The following is a 20,417-nucleotide window of genomic DNA, read 5'->3' on the forward strand; positions in this document are numbered from 1 at the left end:
CGGAGCCGCCGTGAGCATTTCTCCCGTGCCCCCGTCTCTGCTTTACCCCTCGCTGCCAGCAACCTGGGTGAGTGCCGGGATTTTGGGGGGTGTGGGGGGACCGGGGTGCATGCAGGGGTGTGCGTCTTTGCCCCCACCCTGCTCAGCCCCCCCCCCCCGCTCTCCCCGCAGGCAGCTCCGCGGTGCTGCAGGACGAGCCACAGCGCGCCGGCGCGGTGGCCATCGAGATGGACGCACGGACGAGCCAACAGCTACAGCTGATCGACGAGCAGGTGGGGACGTGAGCCTGGGGAGGGTTGTGGGGGGGACGACACACGCACCACACAACCCCCCTCCCCCTCCTCGAGTGACCTGGGGGGGGAACATGTTGAGCAATGGCCCTGGCGTCTGTGCTTGCCCGCAGGATTCCTATATCCAGAGCCGGGCAGACACGATGCAGAACATCGAATCCACCATCGTGGAGCTGGGCTCCATTTTCCAGCAGCTGGCACACATGGTGAAGGAGCAGGAGGAGACGATCCAGAGGTACCGGCCCCCCCCCTCTGCCCTCGATGTCCCCTCGGCCTCCGTCCGACTGTCCCGTTCCTACACTCCTGTCTCCTTTGCCCGCAGGATCGACGCCAGCGTGGAGGACGCGCAGTTGAATGTGGAAGCGGCCCACGGGGAGATCCTCAAGTATTTCCAGTCGGTCACCTCCAACCGTTGGCTGATGGTCAAGATCTTCCTCATCCTCATCGTCTTCTTCATCGTCTTCGTCGTTTTCCTGGCCTGAGCCAGGCCTGACCCCCTCCCTGTCCCACCGGCCGGGACAGACGGACTCAGTCCGTGCTCTGCGGGGCTCGGAGACGGACATCTGCGTGGGGACAGGGCAGGGTCCTGCCTGGGACCCCTTTGTGTCCCCCCACAACAGGGGCTGGGCTGGGCCAGGGAGGTGGGGGCAGCCCCCCCCATGTGTCCTGCAGCCTACGCTGAGGCCGGTCCCTGTGTCCGCCCAGTCATGGTGGCTGCAGGCCCTCCCGGTGGGCCAGGAATCCCGAGAATGCTGCCAGACACCCCCCCTCGCCCCCCCCCGCCAAACCCTGGACCCCCAGAGGGGCTGCAGCCCCCTATTAAAGCCGTGGGACCCTGGGGGGGGGAATGGCTGTGGACCCTATTAAAGCCGGTTGCCCCCCCCTCCTTGGATGGGCTGTGGGACCCCTGGGAGGGCTGCGGGACCCCCGGGGGGGGGGCTGCAGACCCCCATTAAAGCCGTGGGACCCCCATCGCCCCTACGCTGCCTATTCCTCCGGGAGCGGGACTCGAACCTGGGGCCTCGCCAGGAGCGATGCCGTTGCGGGGGGGGGGGGGGGGTGAGGGGGCGGCGAGCGCGCATGCGCCCGCAGAGGTGGTGACCTCCGGGCGGAAGTGACGCTGGGGGGTGTGGCCGCGGCGGTGAGGCCGCGGGTGCCGGTAGCGGGCGGCGGCGATGGCGGAGGAGGGCAAAGGGGGGTACAGCGGTGAGCGAGGGTCGGGGGAACGTGGGTGGCGGGTCCCGGGTGGGCTAGGAGGGGAAGAAGAAAGCTGGGAGCGGCGGGTGGGAACCCCGGGCCCGGGCGATGTCGGGGAGGGGAGTTCTATAGGCCTGGGCGGTTGGAGGCGGCGCAGGGCCCGGTCCGTGGGCCCGGGGAGAGGGGAGAGAGGGCCCCGGGGAGAGAGGAGGGGGTCCGGTGAGAGGGAACAAGGACGGGGAGGGTCGAGAGGGGGCCCAGGGAGAGGGGACGGGGACTGAAGGGTCGGGAGTGGGCCCTGGGGAGAAGGGACGGGGTCGGGGGGGGGCCCTGGGGGAAGGAGACGGGGACTGGAGGGTCGGGACGGGGCCCCGGGGAGAGAGGACCGAGCCCCGGGGAGAGGAGATGTGGACTGAAGGGTCGGGAGTGGGCCCTGGGGAGAGGGAATGGAGGCCCAGGGAGAGGGCACGGGGTCGGGGGGGACCCCGGGGAAAAGAGACATGGACTGGAGAGTCGGGAGGGGACCCCGGGAAGAGGGGACAGGGCCTGGAGGGACAGGAGGGGGGCCTGGGAAGAGGGAATGAGGGCCCCGGAGAGAAGATGGGGCTGGCATCCAGGGTGGGAGAGACCCTGGGGCCGGGAGCAGCCCGGTGCGGGAGCTGACAGCAGCGTTGCCCGGGACAGAACACGATGACCGTGTGGGCGGTCGAGGTTTCTCGGGCCGCAGGAAGAAGGGTCGCGGCCCTTTCCGCGGGAAGATGTACAGCGAGATGAACCACCGCTCTCGTAACCGCGGTGGTCCCGGTGTCCGCGCGCGGCTGGAGGAGGATGACGGCGACGTCCCTATGAGCGAGGCCCACGACGGGCCCCGCAACCGATAGTGAGTGCGGACGGCTGTGGGAGCCCCACAGAGCTACCCTGGGGCTGGGGGGGGGGACTGGAGGGTCCAGGGCTTTCCCTCCCACCCCCCTAATCTTGCCTCACTGTTTCTAGCTTGCCCTACGGGCCACGGCCAAACCGCACGGCCAACATCCACATCACAGTCAGACGAGACCTTCCCACCCCAGAGCGGAGCAGCAGCACCAGCCGTGACGGCGGACGCAGGAACTGGTTCAAGATCACTGTGAGTGGGGCAGGCGGCGCAGGGACGGGGATCACGGCCGTTGTCACCTGCTTTTTCATGACACGGCGATGGGGATGACGATACCTGTCTTCAGGCAGTGTGGGGACAGAGAGCGTGGCCGTCGTCACCCCATTGCCATCGTATGAGGAGTGGCTGAGGGAAGTGGGGGTGTTTAGTCTGGAGAAAAGGAGGCTGAGGGGAGATCTTATCACTCTCTACAACTACCTGGAAGGAGACTGTAGCGAGGTGGCGGAGGAGATCTCTCATCCCAAGCAATGGGACGAGTGGAAACAGCCTTAAGTTGTGCCTGGGGAGGTTTAGATGGGATATTAGGAGCAATTTTTTCACCCAAAGGGTTGTCAAGCGTTGGGACAGGCTGCCCAGGGAAGGGGTTGAGTCGCCATTCCTGGAGGAGTTTAAAAGACACGTAGACGTGGGGCTGAGGGACCTGGTTTAGTGGTGGAGTTGGCTGCGTTAACGACAGAGTCGATGGTCTTAAGGGTCCTTTCCAACCTAAATGGTTCTTTATTTTCTCTATCTAAATGGTGATTTATTTTGGGTTACGATTAAGGAGATGTCATTTAACGAGTGGAAATGCCAGATTGTGCAGCCGGGAGGGAGTAACGCCGGGCACAAGGATGAACCGGCTGGAGAGCCGCCCTGCAGAAAGGGATCTGGGGGTGCTGGGGCAGGGCAGCAGGCTCAACGCGAGTCAGCTGAGAGGGCAAACCCCATCCTGGGGGGGGGGGGGGGCATCAAACCCAGCAGAACCAGCCGGTCCAGAGAGGGGATCGGAAAGAAGGAGGCTGAGGGGCGACCGCATAGTGCTCTGCGTCTTCCTGAGGAGGGGACATGGAGAGGGAGGTGCTGAGCTCTTCTTCGTGGGATCCAGGAATAGGAACAGTTCAAAGCTGTGCCAGGGGAGCTTGAGACTGGATATGAGGAAGTATTTCTTTACTGAGAGGGCGGTCACACTATGGAACAGGCTTCCTGGAGAGATGGTTGATGCCCCAAGCCAGTCAGGATTCCAGAGGCATTTGGAGAATGCCCTTAATAACACAATTTAAGTTTTGGTCAGCCCTGAAGTGGTCAGGCAGTTGGACCAGATGATTGTTGTAGGTCTTTTCCAACTGAAGTAGCCTGATCTAGTCCAGTCTTTGTCTTTCCTTTCGTCCTTCTCTTTTCTCTTCTCTTTTCTCTTCTCTTTTCTCTTCTCTTTTCTCTTCTCTTTTCTCTTCTCTTTTCTCTTCTCTTTTCTCTTCTCTTTTCTCTTCTCTTTTCTCTTCTCTTTTCTCTTCTCTTTTCTCTTCTCTTTTCTCTTCTCTTTTCTCTTCTCTTTTCTCTTCTCGGGCTTACACAGGAGGCAGCTGCATCCTGCCCAGCTGCGACACGCATGGCCCGGGCAGGGCTGCGGCAGTTCTACCACAAGTGGTCAAGCCACGTGCGCTGTTGCCAGCCCTGTTTGTGCCCTGACGCTGGGCCAATTCTTTCTTAGATTCCGTACGGGAAGAAATATGATAAGTCGTGGCTGCTGAGCTCCATCCAGAACCTTTGCAGCGTCCCTTTCACTCCCGTTGAGGTGAGAAGGGCCCAGGCACCCGGGTTTTGTTTTGCTTCCCTTTTTGGGGAGATTGGGGTGGTCTGGCAGGCTGGGCTGGGGGGTACATGCCCCCTCAGGAGGTCAGCCGTGTTCCAGCTCTGCGGGAGCTGCCGCCCAGACCCCAGTCCATCCCCTTTTCAGTTCCACTACGATCACAACCGGGCCCAGTTCTACGTGGAGGATGCCACTACTGCCAGCGCCCTTAAGCAGGTCTCCCGAAAAATCACCGACAGGGACAACTACAAGGTGCGTGGCTCCTCCTGCGGCTCCTCCCACGCTGCTGGGGCGGACAGACCAGGGGCTGCTCCCAGTGGGAGTCATCTCACAGCAGGGCCATTCCTCCCTGCTCTGCGTGGGCGCGTTCGTTGTTGGCACGCTCTGCCTCACGGTCTGCTCCGGTTCTTTTCGTAGGTGGTGATAGTTATCAACTCGTCAGCTCCACCTCAGTCCTTGCAGAACGAGCTGAAACCAGAGGAGATTGAGCAACTGAAGGTGAGCGGGGCAGGTGGCTGCAGGCTCTGGCCAGAGGGGAAGAGGCAGAGCCCGCTCGGTTTCATCTTTGTCGCTTTGTCCCAGCTCTGCATGAGCAAGAGATACGATGGTTCGCAGCGTGCTTTGGATCTCAAGAGCCTCCGCGTCGACCCAGGTGAGCGCTGCTCACCACCCCAGGGATGCGAGGGGCAGGAGGGGGCTGCGGTGGGCGACATCTCACCCCCCGTTTCTGTTCCCCCCTACTCCCAGATTTGGTGTCACAGAGCATCGACGTGGTGCTGAACCAGCGGAGCTGCATGCTGGTTGTGCTGCGCATCATCGAGGACAACATCCCCGAGGTGAGGATGGGATGCTTCTCCCTGCGCCGGCAGCACCAGACACCCCTAACCCCCGTTTTTGTCCTCTCCTAACCCCCTCTCTCTGTACCTGCAGCTGCAGTCCCTGAACCTGAGCAGCAACAAGCTCTACCGCCTGGACGACCTGTCCGAGCTGGCGCAGAAAGCTGCCGGCCTCAAGATCCTCGATCTCTCTCGCAATGAGGTGGGTGCCATCCTGGGGTCCCCCCATCCCTTCCACGTGCCCCCTGGCCCCTCCCTGGCCCTCACATCCTGCTCTCCTCACTGCCTTCCCCCCCCCCCAGCTGAAATCAGACCGGGAGCTTGACAAGGTGAAGGGACTCAAACTGGAGGAGCTTTGGCTCGATGGAAACCCGCTCTGCGACGCTTTCCGGGACCAGTCTACCTACATCAGGTCAGTGTTAGCCTTGGGGCGGCCCTAGGGGCCCGTGGGCCGCCCCTGCTCCGCGGGGGGCAGCACAGCAGGACGAAGAGAGGCCGCCCCCCCCCCCCCCCCACGCACCCCGTGCCTTCTGCTCACCGGTGCCCAGACACCCCCGTCCCCTCCCCAGCCTCCAGGTTCCCACACAGCCCCTGGTCATGGTGCAAGGCCAGGACGGGCCATCGCCCGTCTGCCGGAGGACGACCGATCTGTTTCAGCTGCTCGGAGCCCTGCTTTTTCCCTGCTCCCTCCTCCCCGTCCTCGCTGCTCCCCTCCCCATTCTCCTCCATTGGGGTACATAGCCTCTTCTCCAAAACGCCCCGCTCCCTGCCTGCCACTTCCACCCCTCTGCCGCGCAGACGGGGCTTTCGACACTGTTCTGCCCTTCCACGGGCTTTCGGGGGGCTGCAGGACACGGCACGGGGCATCACGTTTGCTGCCCTTGTCCTCCCCCCGCGGAGCTGCCTCCCCCCCTCCTTGCGCCCGCGTTTGGCCCTCGACGATGGCTGGCTAGCCAGAGACGGGTAAGATTCCTCACGGGAGGAACAACCTAAGACAGGCACAGCCGTGCAGTGGCCAAACGCTGCCGCTCAGCCGCGGCCGGCGCGGGGGAGGCTCTCGCTATTCCAGGCCTGGCGCAGGCCTTCAGCCCGCTCCGGGCAGGCCCCCCCGCGGCACCCCTGGGCATGCCGACGCCGGCACCCAGCGCGGGCAGCGGCCTCGGCTCTGGATGCGGCTGTACCCGGAGCCCAAATGTGCTCCTGGGGCCGGGAGGGAGCGGCACGACGGAGAAGAGGCTCTGCCCGGGGCTGCCCACCCCTCTACCCACCCCCCCAAACCCTGCTTCACCCCCTCTCGTTGCTCGCTCGATTGGGGGACCCCCCTCCACTGCCCCCGATGCAGGAGCTCCGCAGCTGTAAACAGTCGGGTCGTGCCAACGGTTGTGCCACGACCGGTGGGAATTTGTCCTCTTCCCCCCTTCCCCTCTTGTCTGGGCGCCCGCACCCAGGTGAGTACGAGCCAGGTAAGTCCTGAGCTGGCCCGCAGGGCCCTCGGTTCCTCATCAGATGCAGCCCAAGACCCCCCCCAGGGGCAGGGGCAGCCCTGGGGTGGGGGGGATGGCACTGGGCCCCCAGGAAAGGGGGGCTGCGACATCAGGGAAGGGGTGGGGAGGTAGCTGTGGGGTGGCCCCGCCACGTGCCCTCATACTTATGGCTGCGGCGAGGGCAGGCAGGTTGGGGGGCCAGGGTGGGGAGGGGGTCCCGGGGAGGGGGTTGGTGTTTGCCGTGGGGGCAAGGGCTGGCCCCGGTGGGCGGCCCGGCCACCGCACTGACTCTGCTTCCTCTCGGCAGCTCCGTCAGAGAGCGCTTCCCGAAGCTGCTGCGCCTGGTGAGTGAGGGGGGGACGGACGCTGAGCCCGGCTGGGGGGCAGGAGGGGGCTGGGGGGACACCGAGCCTTGCTGGGGGGCAGGAGAGGGGTGGGGGGACACCAAGCCTTGCTGGAGGGCAGAAGCGGGGGCACTGAGCCTTGCTGGGGGGCAGGAGGGAGATGCTGAGCCCTGCCGGGGTGGACAGCAGAAGAGATTGGCTCCTCCCATCCCTGTCTCTGCCTTCCCCCCCCCAGGATGGCCACGAGCTCCCTCCACCCATCGCCTTCGACGTGGAGGCACCCACGACGCTGCCTCCGTGCAAGGTAGGGACATGGTGGCGGAGGGGAGGGGGCTCTGTGCCCCCATCGCAGGCTGGTGGGGGTGGCTGTGACCTGGGGAGTAACCGCACTGTCCCCCCCGCCTCTCTTTAGGGCAGCTACTTCGGCTCGGATGACCTGAAGGTCTTGGTGCTGCGGTTCTTACAGCAGTGAGTGCTGGTGCCGGGGTGGGTGGGGGGTCTTGCCCCCCACTCTCTTTTACACATCCCCCCATGTTCCCCCCCTCCTGCCCCCACCAGGTATTACTCCATCTACGATTCCAGCGACAGGCAGGGGCTGCTGGATGCCTACCACGACGGGGCCTGCTGCTCCCTCAGCATCCCATTTGGGCCCCAAAACCCCCCCAGGTACGTCCCTTTGCTGCTGGTCCCAGTGGGGGGGACATGAGACAGAACCCACCCCCCCACCAGCCGCGGCACAGCCTTTACAAGCACTTGTCCGTGCAGGAACAGCCTGAACGAATATTTCAAGGACAGCAGAAATGTGAAGAAGCTGAAAGACCCCAGTAAGCTCCCCACCCGCATTGTGCCCCCCACCCTGCGCCGAGCCTTGCTGGGGGCTGCTTTGGGGGGGGGCTCAGCGTTCTTCTCCCTCCCCAGCCATGCGCTTCAAACTGCTCAAACACACGCGGCTTAACGTGGTGGCCTTTCTCAACGAGCTTCCCAAGACCCAACATGACATCAACTCCTTCATGGTGGATATCTGCGCACAGACGGTGAGCGGGGAGGGGGGGGCAAGCAGGTCGTTTGTGTCCCCCCTCCCCACCCTGACACACACCCCCCGCCGCTGAGGCACCGTGCTGCCCACCTCACCCAGCCCCTCTCTCTTCCAGAATACGCTGCTGTGCTTTGCCGTCCACGGGATCTTCAAGGAAGGTGAGCTTCACCCCCTTGCCCCCAACACCATGCACCCCCCCACCTCACTGCAGGCCTTCCTCCCACCACCTCCTCTCCCTCTCTTCCGCAGTGGACGGCAAATCCCGAGACTCGGTGCGCGCCTTCACCCGAATGTTCATCGCCGTGCCGGCTGGCAACACTGGGTAAGTGGCAGATATCGTCTACCGAGATGTCGCCCACGCTTTTGGCACTGCGTGTCCCCCCCCGCTGCCTGCCCCTCCTCCCTCCCACCGTAAGAGCTTTGCGGAGAAGCTGTGGACGCGGGAGTAGGATGAGCAGGGAATGGCGTGGATTGAAAACTGGGGGTGCCGATGAGTGGCTCTGATCGGCGCTGGGTCCGATTCTGGGCTCTCCAGTACGGATGCATGTCTGGGAGCGAGTCTAGCTGAGGACTGCGAGGATGATGAAGGGGGCTGGAGCATCTCTGTCCTGTGAGGAAGGGCTAAGAGAGCTCGGGCTGGTCAGCGTGGAACAGAGGAAGCTCCAGGGAGACCTTCAATACTTAAAAGATGGGGACAGACTTTTTAGCAGAGCCTGTAGCAACAGGACGAGGTGGGGAACGGCTTTAAACTCAAAGAAGGGGAGATTCGGACTAGATCTAAGACATTTTTGATACTGAGGGTGGTGAGACGCTGGCAGAGGTTGCCCAGAGAGGTGGTCGATGCCCCCGTCCTTGGGAATATTTGAGGTCAGGCTGGACGGGGCTCTGAGCAAACTGATCTCGGTGAAGACGGCCTGGCTTGTGGCAAGGGGGGTTGGACTGAGTGAGCTTGGAAAGTCCCCTTCCCACCCAAACCATCTGGTGATTTTATGATAAACACCCGCAGGGAGGGTGAAAAGAGGTCATAGAATCATTCGTGTAATTAATCACTGAATCATTTAGGTTGGAAAAGACCCTTAAGAGTCCGTTGTTAACACCCCCAGTTCCCTCAGCCCCTTTTCTTGTTCTCTGGACCCTTCACCGGCTTCATTGCTCTTCTCTGGCTGCGCTCCGGCACCTCAATATCTTTCTTGGGGTCCAAAACCGAGCATGGTATTCGAGGGGTCGAGGACGATCGCGTCCCCTCGTCCTGTGGGCCACACTATTTCTGACACAAGCCGGGAGGCTATCAGCCACCTCGGCCACCTGGGCACACTGGTCAGAGCTGGGCTTTTGCCTGCAGTGCCCAGTGCCAGAGGACTGGAGGGAGCTGGAGCACAGGAGGGTCCTTCTGAAAGTCAGGAGACAATCTTTGGCTGTGAGAGTGACAGCACAGTGGCCCGGGTCACCCGTGGAGGTGGCGAAGTCGCCATCCTCGGAGATCTTCGACGGCCGTCGGGTTGTGGTCTTGGGCGAGTGGCTCCGGTCGCCCTCTCCGATCCCCGCAACCGGCTGTACGGCAGAAGGTGGGCACAGCGTGTGTGTCCCCCCTCACCATGCTCACACCCTTCCCCTCTCTTTCCCCCCCCCAACCCCCAGGCTCTGCATCGTTAACGACGAGCTCTTCGTCCGCAACGCCACCACCGAAGAGATCCGCAAAGCCTTCCTCATGCCGGCGCCCACCCCTTCCTCCAGCCCCGTGCCCACCCTCTCCGCCGAACAGCAGGAGATGCTCGCCGCCTTCTCCATGCAGTCGGGCATGAACCTCGAGTGGTCCCAGAAGTGAGTCCTGGACCCCTCCCACACCACCACCACCCCCTTAACCCCCCCAAAATCGGGGATCCTACCCCCCTGTCCCCCTCCTTCACCCTCTCCTACCCCCCCCAGGTGCCTGCAAGACAACGACTGGGACTATGGCCGGGCTGGGCAGGTCTTCACCCAGCTGAAGGTGGGTTTGGTGGGGTAGGGGGGTCCGACCCAGCATCCCCCGTCCCCCCCCCAAACCGGGGGTGCCCTCGGCTGAGCCTCCCCCTTCTCTTTTCTCTTTGCAGGTGGAAGGCAAAATCCCAGATGTGGCGTTTCTCAAGTGAGCGGCGTCCACCACCCCCTTCCCCCTCCCCTCCCCCCTCCCCCGGTGTTTTATTCCCACCCCACGTTTTGTAAATAAATCAATAAATAGCCCCGTTTCAACGCTGGCGCGTTAGGGGTGCGCTGCGCCTTTAAGAAGGGGGGGTGGGGGTGTGTGTGTGAGGGCGGCTTGGCGACGCTCCCGGCACAAAGATGGCGGCCGACCTCGGAAGTAGAGGCGGAGTTCAACCCGGAAGTGGTGGTAGCTGACCCGGAAGTGGTGGTGGGGAAATGGCGGCGGCGAGGGCCCGGGCGGCGGCGGCGGCCTTGGAGGCGGCGGCGTCCCCCTCACGGGATGTGGTGCTTTTCCGACACGAACGGGACCGGTTTTTCCGTTTAGCCGGGTTCTTCTGTGCGGGGCAGGGTCTTTTTTGGGCCTACCTGGCTCATTTCGCTTTTACGGCTCTTCGACCCACACCCGGTCCCGGTCCTGGTCCCGGTCCCGACGATCCGCTCCGGCCCCGCGATCATAAATGGAGATTCGGTTTCACCGCCTCCTGCCTCACCCTCGGTAACGGAATGGGACGAGGACGGGGCTGGGGCAGGGTGGATGGAGCCAGGCCGGTGACGGGCCTGGGGGAAACAGAACCGGGCCTGGGGGGCCGGGGACGGGCCTGGGGTCCCCCCTGACCCCCCTTGTGCCCCCGTCCCCCACGCAGGCTCTCTGATCGTGGCAGCCGGTTGCCTGTTCCCGCTACGTGCCGTCCGTCAGGTGACGCTGCTACGGGGTGGTTCGGAGGTGACGATCAGCACCCACGGACCGCTGGGACTTGGCCGGGGTCCCACCGTCACCGTCCCGTTACGCCACGTCTCCTGCCGCGCTCACCGCAGCGAAGTGCCGGCCGCCATCCCCCTCAAGGTGAAAGGACGACTGTTTTACTTTTTGCTGGACAAGAGGGGACAGATTTACAACCCCCGGCTCTTCGACATCACCGTCGGCGCCTACCGCAAGCTCTAGTTGACGCCGGGGGCCAGCCAGGACTGTTCACCCCTCACCACTTCCAAATAAACCCCTGAGCCCCCCCAAGCTGTGTCTCCGGATGTTTTGTGGGGGTGAGCTTCGTCGTGTTTGTTGTCGAGCCCAGGATCGAGCGCCTACTTCAACCCCAGCGCCTGCAGTGGCATCCTCACCATCTTCAAGGGTGTCCCTGGCTGCCGGATCCTCGGCCAGCACCGCACGCTGCTGTCGGTCCGAGGCTGGGGACGGGGAGCCCCGTCGTCCCCTTCCGCCAGCCTCGTTAGCCTTGTTGGCCTCATTAGCCTGACCTACCCACCATCCCCTGCAGCCTCCTGGAGATATTCAAGGTGGCGATGGACACTTACAGGCTCTCTCAGGGCCTTCCTCCTCATCCTCCTCATCCTTTGGGGCCAGAGCACTCTGGCGATGCCCCCGCCCCCCCCTCCATCCCGAGGACAGGTTTTGGGGCATTTTAAAGCCATTTGGGGTATGGGGTTTGGAGGGGTATTAGGGGGGTGTGGGAGGATGGCTCGCAGTAGTTTTGGGGGAAAACGGGATGGTTTTAGGGTCTTCTCAGGGGCTCTGTGCTCGGTGTTTCCTTCACTGCCCTGCCCCCGACCCGCTTCGGTGGCTCCCAGGGGGCGTGGCGAACGCAAGAAGAGGGCGTGGTATGTAAATATACTTCGGCGAGGAGGCGGGGCGCACCTCATTTAAGGGCGGGGTTATGCAAATAGTCGCTGAGGGATGGATGGAAGGCGTGGCTATGCTAATCGTACACCTGCGGGCTTCAAAGAGCCGCCGGTAGGCCCCGCCTCAGGGGTTTAGGCGGGAAAGGGGGGCGGGGCGAATGCAAATTGCCGTGCGCAGCGCGCCCATCGGGCTGCGGCGGGGAAACGGCGAAGGGGCGTGGCGCATGGGAGCAGGAGGCGGGGATACGCAAATTTGAACACTGAGCGGCTCCAAAGGGCTGTCGGGAGTCCCCGATGAGGAGAATTCCGGGGGTCTCTCGGGGGTCGCTGTCCCGAAAATCCGGGCATGAAGCGCGGGACAGTGCGGGGAAGGGTCGGGGAGGGAGCGGGGCTGTCGGTGCGGGGCGGTGGATGGTGACCGTGACTTGTGAGAGCGGGGGTCGGTGGGGCCGGGGTGCTGGAGGAAGTGGAGTTATCGCTTCTCGGCCTTTTGGCTAAGATCAAGTGTAGTATCTGTTCTTATCAGTTTAATATCTGATACGTCCTCGATGAGAGGACTTTATATTAAACGGATTTTTGGGCTCGGGAGTTGGACCCGGAGCTTGCTCCCTCCGCTCCGCGCATCGTCCCGGTATTGCAGTGCCTCCGGGAACGGTGCACCCCACCCCGTGGGGACCTCTGTGATGGTCAAAAATAGAACGAATCTAGTACGACTTCCGACGTTCTCTGCTTTCCCCATACGGATTCGCAATCCCCAAGCTCACCCCGAGGGCGTCGATTTTCCTCCGCTCCCTCCATCTTGTCTCCCGGAGCCGGGGCTGGGCCGTGCCCGGCGGCTCCGTGGGGCTCCGGTACCGCCGAGCGCGGCCCCCGGCCCCGCTCCGGTGGGGTCCCCCGGGGATGAGCCGAGGCGGGGGCCGGGTGTCCCCGGCGGGGGAGCGGGCGGGGAGGCCGGAGGGGGCCGGGGCGGTGGGCGGGGCGGTCTCCGGCCAATGAGATCGCCGCTGCCCTGGCGGAGGCAAAACGTCGCGCGGGATATGCAAATCGCCTCGGGGTTTAGGCCGGAACGTCGGGGGGGCGGAGGGAATGCAAATTGCAGTGCGCGGCACGCCAATCAGGTAGCCGCGAGAAAACGGCGAAGGGGCGGGGCGCATACGGGAACCGGGGGCGAGTATGGGGATAGGGGCGGGGTTCGGAGGGAGGACGGCGGGGCGGGGCGAATGCGGCTCAGGGGGCGGGGCCTGTCGCCAGGAGACGCCGAGGGGGCGTGGCGGGCCGACCGGGACAGGGCGGGAGATCGATCGCTCGGCAACCGCCGGCACAACGGACCCGACTCGGGGAAATGAATTTTATTGCCAATCAAAGCAGAGCAGGGTAACGAGAAATAAACCCAAATCTCACAACACCTGCCCCCAGGCCTCCCTCCTTCCCGGCTGCACTCCACTCCCGGGTCTCTCCACCTCCTCCCCGCCGGCGGCACAGAGGGACGGGGAATGGGGGTCGTCGGGGTCCGCTCATCCACCTCGGCTCTGCCGCTCCTTCCTCCTCCGGGGGAGGACTCCTCACTCTTCCCCGGCTCCGGCGTGGGGTCCTGGGCTGAGGAGGGGTAGCAGGTGGAGATCTGCTCCACCGTTAACCCCCCTGGGCTGCGGGGGGGACAGCCTGCCTCACCGCGGTCTTCCCCACGGGCTGCGGGGGAATCGCTGCTCCTTCCCCACCGCCCTTGGTGTCCGCAGAGCTGTTACTGCCCCCTCTTCTCCCTCCTCTCTCGGGCTGCAGTTTCTCTTCCCGCTTCTTAAACCTCTTCTCCCACAGGCGCTGCCCGCGCCGCTGCCGGGCTCGGCCTTGGCCGGGAAGGGAGGGGGCGGGGCGAATGCAAATTGCCGTGCGCAGCGCGCCCATCGGGTTGCGGCGGGGAAACGGCGAAGGGGCGTGGCGGATGGGAGCAGGAGGCGTGGATACGCAAATTTGAAAACTAAGGGACTCCAAAGGTCTGCCGGGAGTCCCCGATGAGGAGAATTGCGGGGGTCTCTCGGGGTCACTGTCCCGAAAATCTGGGCGAGAAGCTCGGGACAGTGCGGGGAAGGGTCGGGGAGGGAGCGGGGCTGTCGGTGCGGGGCGGTGGATGGTGACCGTGAGTTGTGTGAGAGCGGGGGTCGGTGGGGCCGGGGTGTTGGAGAAGACGGGGTTATCGCTTCTCGGCCTTTTGGCTAAGATCAAGTGTAGTATCTGTTCTTATCAGTTTAATATCTGATACGTCCTCGATGAGAGGACTTTATATTAAACGGATTTTTGGGTTCGGGAGTTGGACCCGGAGCTTGCTCCCTGCGCTCCGCGCATCGTCCCGGTATTGCAGTGCCTCCGGGAACGGTGCACCTCACCCCGTGGGGAACTAATGTCAGTAAAAGATCAGTTGGACAAGGTTTACTGCTTGGAGGTTCCTCCGTTCGTAGGAGGTTGTTGTAGCCCCTCGCCCTGCAGGCGCTTCTCGGCTGGGCAAGAGGCCGTGGCTGCCGCAGGAGCCGGAGCCGGACCCAGCTCCGGCGGGGATAGAGCCGAGCCTCAGCAGCGACGGTCCGGGCACCCGCTGGGCGCCGGTAGACTTTGACACCCCGAGATGGGCCCGAACCCGCGAAACCACGTTTATCTTATCACCACGGGCATCGGGAGCAGCTACTGACTGCCCGGGTGTGTGGGGGGAACCAGCAAACCCAGCTGGGAAAACTAAAACTGGCCTCAAAAAAAAGGAAACAGCTATTGCTGTCCTCTGCACCCTAATGTCTCTAACGTTATAAAAACTACTTGCTTTCTACCCAAAATGGAGCCTCATAATTACATACTTGGTTTTTTTTGCAGAAATTTCTGTGGCGCTGAAATTTATATTTAAAATATCTGAGAGGTCTGGTACAGTTTAGCCGAGCTAAAAGAATAAATATTCCTAGCGACCAAAACAAATGTCCGTGATGATGGGTTCCACCTCCCAGCTAAGACAACGCTGGCTGCCCCCCCCCCCCCCCCCGACGATACTCGAGGCCTCCGTCCCTCCCCAGGAAGGACACCCGCCTCAACCCCGAAATGGTCGATTATTCCTTTTGTTTCCTTTTTACAGTAGATCGACCGACTCTCGGCTGTCTCGACAGACAAGCCGGGGGCGGGGGGGGGGGATACTAGTGAATGTGCGTCAGGGCCGGGAGACAAGATGAGAGGGAGCGGAGCCTCCGTGTCAGCGTGGAAGGGGATAATAATACTGTGACAGCGGAGGCGAGACCGGTCGAGAGGGACCGAGCAAGTTCCCGCAGATCAAGAATGCAAACAGAATCCGCCCAGTCGTAAGCTTTCTTTGACCAATGTAAATCCCCACGGGGTGGGGTGCACCGTTCCCGGAGGCACTGCAATACCGGGACGATGCGCGGAGCGGAGGGAGCAAGCTCCGGGTCCAACTCCCGAACCCAAAAATCCGTTTAATATAAAGTCCTCTCATCGAGGACGTATCAGATATTAAACTGATAAGAACAGATACTACACTTGATCTTAGCCAAAAGGCCGAGAAGCGATAACTCCGCCTCCTCCAGCACCCCGGCCCCACCGACCCCCGCTCTCACACAACTCACGGTCACCATCCACCGCCCCGCACCGACAGCCCCGCTCCCTCCCCGACCCTTCCCCGCACTGTCCCGCGCTTCTTGTCCGGATTTTCGGGACAGCGACCCCCGAGAGACCCCCGGAATTCTCCTCATCGGGGACTCCCGGCAGACCTTTGGAGTCCCTTAGTTTTCAAATTTGCGTATCCCCGCCTCCTGCTCCCATCCGCCACGCCCCTTCGCCGTTTCCCCGCCGCAACCCGATGGGCGCGCTGCGCACGGCAATTTGCATTCGCCCCGCCCCCTCCCTTCCCGGTCGAACACCGAGGCCGTTTGCACGGGTCCGCGCTACGTTTTGCCGACGCCAGGGTAGCGGCGCTCCCATTGGCCCTCTTCTCGCCCCGCCCACCGCACCGCCCCCCTCCCTCCCCGCCGCGGGGGACCGGCGGCACCGACCTCCCTCGGCCGATCGTGTCGGAGCGGGGCCGGGGGCCGCGCTCGGCGGTACCGGAGCCACACGGAGCCGCCGGGCACGGGCCCAGCCGCGGGGCCGGGAGCCGGGATGGAGGGAGCGGAGCCGTGTTGGCGGGGGCCGAGGGTGCTCGGCCCGGAGCCGGGCGGAGGGCGGTGCCGGGGGGGTCCGGGCAGCAGGCGCCGTGTTACCGAAGGAGAAAGGTACTCCCGAAACACACGAAGCGTGTTTAGCGAGGAGCCATTGCTTTACTCTGCACGGGCGGCCAGGTGGAGGATTCCCACAAATCGAGCACATCCTGCGGTTAAACAAGCAGTTTGTAGAGTTTTAGCTTCGCCCACTTGGTTCCCAAACTCCTTCCCCGAAACCATGACTGGTAGTCGCTGATCACCTGCCACCATTTCTCTTGGGCTAAGGTTTTTCCCCGCTTCCAATTAAAAGTACGGTGTTCTTTTATTCTACGTGTGTGTGTGTGTAAATCTTTTAGGCCTTGAATTGAGTGGGTGGTCGCCATCTCCCCCTGCCGCCTTGCCTTGTCCCCTTTTCCCCTAGTTCCTGCTGCTTTGGCAACCACCGGCGCCTTCTGGGGCAGGATGTTTCCTTTCCCTCCAAGTTCCTTTTTCAAGGGTATGTCGGCTGGCCAAAGCCTGCATCGTTTCTACAGAGGAACCGGACCTACGTAGCGAAACTCTTGGGCAATGGGTCTGACGTGGAGAACAACGCATCGTGCTTAATCCTAAAACGAGCCTGCACGTTACGCCGGAGTAAACAGTATCTGTCCCAGAGCAGAGCGGGAGGCAGTTTTTCGGAGAAAATTTGTTCTTTCTTTTACCACCACAAAGGTCCCCACGGGGTGGGGTGCACCGTTCCCGGAGGCACTGCAATACCGGGACGATGCGCGGAGCGGAGGGAGCAAGCTCCGGGTCCAACTCCCGAACCCAAAAATCCGTTTAATATAAAGTCCTCTCATCGAGGACGTATCAGATATTAAACTGATAAGAACAGATACTACACTTGATCTTAGCCAAAAGGCCGAGAAGCGATAACTCCGCCTCCTCCAACACCCCGGCCCCACCGACCCCCGCTCTCACACAACTCACGGTCACCACCCACCGCCCCGCATTGACCTCCTTTGTCCCTCTTTCCATCATTTCCTCTCGCTATTTCCACTTTTCGCCCCATTTTGGGGCCATCGACCCCCGAGAAACCCCGGAAACCTCCTCAGCGGAGACTCCCGGCAGCCCATTCGGCCGCTGCTCCTTTGCTTTACATGTCCCCGCCTCCAGTGGGCGGGGCCGGGCGGGAGGGCGCGCAGCCCGGCGGCGCGGCCATGTCGGAGCGGGAGGAGCGGCGGTTCGTGGAGCTGCCGCGGGAGTCGGTGCGGTTGATGGCGGAGAGCACCGGGTTGGAACTCAGCGATGAGGTAGCAGCGTTGTTGGCCGAGGACGTCTGCTACCGGCTGCGGGAAGCCACGCAGGTACGGCCGGCCGGGCGGCCCGGTCCCGGCCTTGGTCCCCGTCCCTGCCCTGGTCCTTGTCTCGGTCCCGGTCCCGGTCCCGGTCCCGGTGACGGTGCCGCCCCCGCAGAACAGCTCCCAGTTCATGAAACACACGCGGCGACGCAAACTCACCGTGGAAGACTTCAACCGGGCGCTGCGCTGGAGCAATGTTGAGGTGCAGTGGCTGGGGCTGGATTTGGAAGGGGGGGGGGGTCCCTGCTGCATCCCTGTGGGGACCAGGACCGGGGGGGGGGACCCGGCTGCCGCCCCCCCCCGGTGGCTGGGGACACTGGTGGGGCTGCGTCCCAACCACCGGGCCTGGTGGCACGTATTGGTGCTATGGGTCGGGATCCCCGTGGGTCGGTGTGTCCCTGGAGGGGGGCAGTTGTGGGTTGGGGGGGGGCAGGAATGCCACCACAGTGTCTGTCCCCCCCCCCAGGCGGTGTGTGGATACGGCTCCCAGGACGCGCTGCCATTCCGGGCCATCAAGGAGGGTGAGCTGTACTTCCAGGAGGACCGGGAGGTCAACCTGGTGGATCTGGCCCTGGCCACCAACATCCCCAAGGGCTGCGCTGAGACGGCCGTGCGAGGTGAGGGGCTCCCTTCCCCCCCACCCCCCCCCCCCCGCACCCCCAGCATCCCTCTCCTGCCTGACCCCAGCACAGGCAGGGCGCAGGCAAGGTGCTCATCTCCACTGCCGCCTTCTCTTGCAGTCCACGTCTCCTACCTGGATGGAAAAGGCAACCTGGAACCACAGGGAGCCGGTAAGGAGCGATGGGGGTGATGCCAGGTTGGGGGGGGGGCTCATCCTCCCCACCGCAGGGCCAAGGCCAGACCTTGGGGTGACATTCCCTCCTCTGCCATAGTGCCCAGCGCCGTCTCCACGCTGACCGACGACCTGCTCAAGTACTACCAGCACGTCACCCGGGCGGTGTTGGGCGATGACCCTCAGCTGATGAAGGTGGGGTGGGGCAGGGGGAGCCCCCCTACCCCATCCTGAGCACACCTGAGTGGGGCTGACACCCCCCCCTCCACCGGGGCTGGCATCCTCGCCCGCAGGTAGCCCTGCAGGACCTGCAGACCAACTCCAAGATCGCCGCCCTCCTGCCCTACTTCGTCTACGTGGTCAGCGGGGTGAGCGCAGGCAACGGGATGGGGTCGGGGGGGGGTCTCCGAGCCTGCGCCAGGGTTGGGTTGGGGGGCAGCTCCCTGCTGAACCCGGTCCCAATGCCTTGCCGGCAGGTGAAATCAGTGAGTCACGACCTGGAGCAGCTGAACCGGCTTTTACACATCGCCCGCAGCCTGATCCAGAACCCCTTCCTCTGCTTGGGCTCCTACGTCCGCAGCCTGATCGCCAGCGTCATGTACTGCGCGCTGGAGCCGCTGGCCGCCTCCATCAACCCCCTCAACGACCACTGGACCCTGCGCGACTACGCCGCCATGCTGCTCAGCCGCATCTTCTGGTGAGGGGACCCTCCCTGGGGCACGGGGAGGGGGGGCGTCCCGCCGCAGCAGGGTCTGCAGCGTCCGCCCTGTCGCCCACAGGACCCACGGCGACCTGGTGAGCGGCCTCTACCATCAAATCCTGCTCTCGCTCCAGAAAGTGCTAGCCGATCCCGTGCGTCCCCTCTGCTCTCACTACGGCGCAGTGGTGGGGCTGCACGCCCTGGGCTGGAAGGTGAGGGAGAAGCGGGCTGTGCCATCCCACCGTAGCCCCCGACCGCTCCGCGCTGCTGCCTCCCTGTCCGCCTGTCTGTCTGTCTTCTCCGCAGGCGGTGGAGCGGGTGCTTTACCCCCACCTCCCCACCTATTGGGCCAACCTCCAGGCTGTGCTGGACGACTACTCGGTCTCCAATGCCCAGGTCAAGGCGGACGGGCACAAGGTTTACGGTGCCATCCTGGTAAGCGGCTCGGCCGGGCTGGGGGGGGGCCCGATTGGGTAAGGGGCACACACGGCTCCCCGTTGCCAGCGCTGTTCCCCCTCCTTCTCCAGGTGGCTGTCGAGCGCTTGCTGAAGATGAAGGCGCAGCAGGCGCCCACCCCGGCATCTGGGGCCGGCCCGCGGCAGGAGGGCTCCCCACGGCACAGCCCCAAGCAGGACCCCCCAGCCGAGGCGGGTTTCGGCCTCGGCCGGCCCCTGCTACAGTTGGGGGGCGGCAGCGGCGGCCCCCCCTCGGCGGCAGCCCCCGTGCCGCCCGCCCTCTCCCTGCACGACATGTACCGCGAGCTCTACGACTTTTTCGGCGACAGCCTAGCTGCCCGTTTCGGCACCGGTTTGCCGCCGGCCACCCTACCGACCCCCGGCACCCCTGAGGGTGCCCGGAAGGAGCCGCCGGCCTTCGGGGGCGAGGGGGCGGCACGCAAGATGCCGCAGCTGACGGCCAACGCCACGGTGAGCCCACGGGAGGAGGAGAGCCCACGGGGAGAGCCCCCGGCCGGCCGCCCGGCGCTGCATCGCCCGGCTAGCCTGGCCCGGCCCCGCGGGACCCCCCGGCAGCCCGGCCACCGGCCAGGCGCCCGCGACGTCTTCCAGAAATGCCGCTTCGCGCCTCGCGGCGCCCCGCGGTTCAGTTTCGTCATCGCGGGTCGCCAAGCCGGCCGACGCTGCCAGGGCCGCCTCTTCCAGACCAGTTTCCCGCAGCATCACGGACCCGGTCACGTCTCCCGCTATGCCCAGAAACTGCCCATGATCGGTCGCACCACCCGGCCGGCCCGGCGTTGGCCGCGCGCCGAGTACTCCCTCCACCTCCTCCTCTGAGGGGGGTGCCGGGTGCTCACCCCTCCAGCCCCACGGGCCGGCTGGCATCGGCCCTGGGCAGCATCGGGACGGCGTCCCCCCCCTCGGCACGGGGATCTGCGGGTGCCGCCGGCCCAGAGGTGCTGCCAGCAGCGGCCAGTCACTGTAACGTGCGTCCGGCAGTTAATAAAAAGTTGTCGGCTGCTCGGTGCGGAGGGTTTGTAGGTGCCGCGGGGCAGCAGGGCGTCGCACCCCTGCTGCCGGTGTGGCAGGAGATGGACGGCGTCCATCCCTTTGCGGAAAAAGCCGGGGAGGTGTCGGCCGCCGAGGCTCACGCTGCCGAGCGGAGCCAAGAAGGGATGGAGCAGGTTGGTGGGTCGTGGCCGTCCGGGTGAAATCCCTTCTGCATCGG

General features: G+C 64.1%; 4 protein-coding genes and 4 non-coding genes across 9 annotated transcripts in view; 6 read left to right on the forward strand and 2 right to left on the reverse strand.

The window, feature by feature from the left end:
* The window catches only part of STX5 (syntaxin 5), a 1,842-nt gene extending 578 nt beyond the window's left edge, over positions 1 to 1,264 (forward strand). The window contains 4 exon segments of the mRNA XM_075059270.1: positions 6 to 67; positions 172 to 272; positions 404 to 525; positions 613 to 1,264. Coding sequence (XP_074915371.1) covers positions 6 to 67; positions 172 to 272; positions 404 to 525; positions 613 to 772 — 445 coding nt within the window. The 3' untranslated portion in view covers positions 773 to 1,264.
* Positions 1,265 to 1,397: 133 nt separating this feature from the next.
* NXF1 (nuclear RNA export factor 1) lies at positions 1,398 to 10,134 on the forward strand. The gene is made up of 21 exons (XM_075018369.1): positions 1,398 to 1,496; positions 2,172 to 2,367; positions 2,481 to 2,610; positions 4,106 to 4,189; positions 4,352 to 4,456; positions 4,622 to 4,702; positions 4,787 to 4,856; positions 4,952 to 5,040; positions 5,135 to 5,242; positions 5,343 to 5,452; positions 6,832 to 6,868; positions 7,104 to 7,172; positions 7,281 to 7,336; positions 7,427 to 7,534; positions 7,634 to 7,692; positions 7,787 to 7,902; positions 8,020 to 8,062; positions 8,154 to 8,226; positions 9,543 to 9,725; positions 9,831 to 9,891; positions 9,995 to 10,134. Exons 1-21 carry the CDS (start codon positions 1,466 to 1,468, stop codon positions 10,031 to 10,033), a joined length of 1,848 nt encoding a protein of 615 aa, XP_074874470.1. The 5' UTR covers positions 1,398 to 1,465; the 3' UTR covers positions 10,034 to 10,134.
* Positions 10,135 to 10,182: 48 nt separating this feature from the next.
* Positions 10,183 to 12,378, forward strand: TMEM223 (transmembrane protein 223). The gene is made up of 2 exons (XM_075018372.1): positions 10,183 to 10,581; positions 10,730 to 12,378. Exons 1-2 carry the CDS (start codon positions 10,302 to 10,304, stop codon positions 11,026 to 11,028), a joined length of 579 nt encoding a protein of 192 aa, XP_074874473.1. The 5' UTR covers positions 10,183 to 10,301; the 3' UTR covers positions 11,029 to 12,378.
* Positions 12,192 to 12,382, forward strand: LOC142025744 (U2 spliceosomal RNA). Its single transcript, XR_012648722.1, has one exon. It is a non-coding gene; the product is annotated as a U2 spliceosomal RNA (small nuclear RNA).
* Positions 12,383 to 13,907: 1,525 nt separating this feature from the next.
* LOC142025735 (U2 spliceosomal RNA) lies at positions 13,908 to 14,098 on the forward strand. The gene has a single exon (XR_012648715.1). It is a non-coding gene; the product is annotated as a U2 spliceosomal RNA (small nuclear RNA).
* A 983-nt stretch (positions 14,099 to 15,081) lies between these two features.
* On the reverse strand, positions 15,082 to 15,272 carry LOC142025734 (U2 spliceosomal RNA). Its single transcript, XR_012648714.1, has one exon. It is a non-coding gene; the product is annotated as a U2 spliceosomal RNA (small nuclear RNA).
* Positions 15,273 to 16,623: 1,351 nt separating this feature from the next.
* LOC142025739 (U2 spliceosomal RNA) lies at positions 16,624 to 16,814 on the reverse strand. Its single transcript, XR_012648719.1, has one exon. It is a non-coding gene; the product is annotated as a U2 spliceosomal RNA (small nuclear RNA).
* Positions 16,815 to 17,074: 260 nt separating this feature from the next.
* On the forward strand, positions 17,075 to 20,234 carry TAF6L (TATA-box binding protein associated factor 6 like). 2 transcript variants are annotated; one of them, XM_075059351.1, is made up of 10 exons: positions 17,075 to 17,247; positions 17,357 to 17,443; positions 17,708 to 17,858; positions 17,982 to 18,032; positions 18,135 to 18,229; positions 18,328 to 18,402; positions 18,511 to 18,731; positions 18,814 to 18,946; positions 19,041 to 19,169; positions 19,262 to 20,234. In XM_075059351.1, exons 1-10 carry the CDS (start codon positions 17,101 to 17,103, stop codon positions 20,024 to 20,026), a joined length of 1,854 nt encoding a protein of 617 aa, XP_074915452.1. In that variant the 5' UTR covers positions 17,075 to 17,100; the 3' UTR covers positions 20,027 to 20,234. The 2 variants fall into 2 exon arrangements, with proteins under 2 accessions (XP_074915452.1, XP_074915454.1); XM_075059353.1 differs by having other exon boundaries at positions 17,082 to 17,247; positions 17,362 to 17,443.
* Positions 20,235 to 20,417: the final 183 nt, after the last annotated feature.

This window comes from Buteo buteo, chromosome 29 (genome assembly GCF_964188355.1).
Source record: "Buteo buteo chromosome 29, bButBut1.hap1.1, whole genome shotgun sequence".
NCBI classification, from domain to species: Eukaryota; Metazoa; Chordata; class Aves; order Accipitriformes; family Accipitridae; genus Buteo; species Buteo buteo.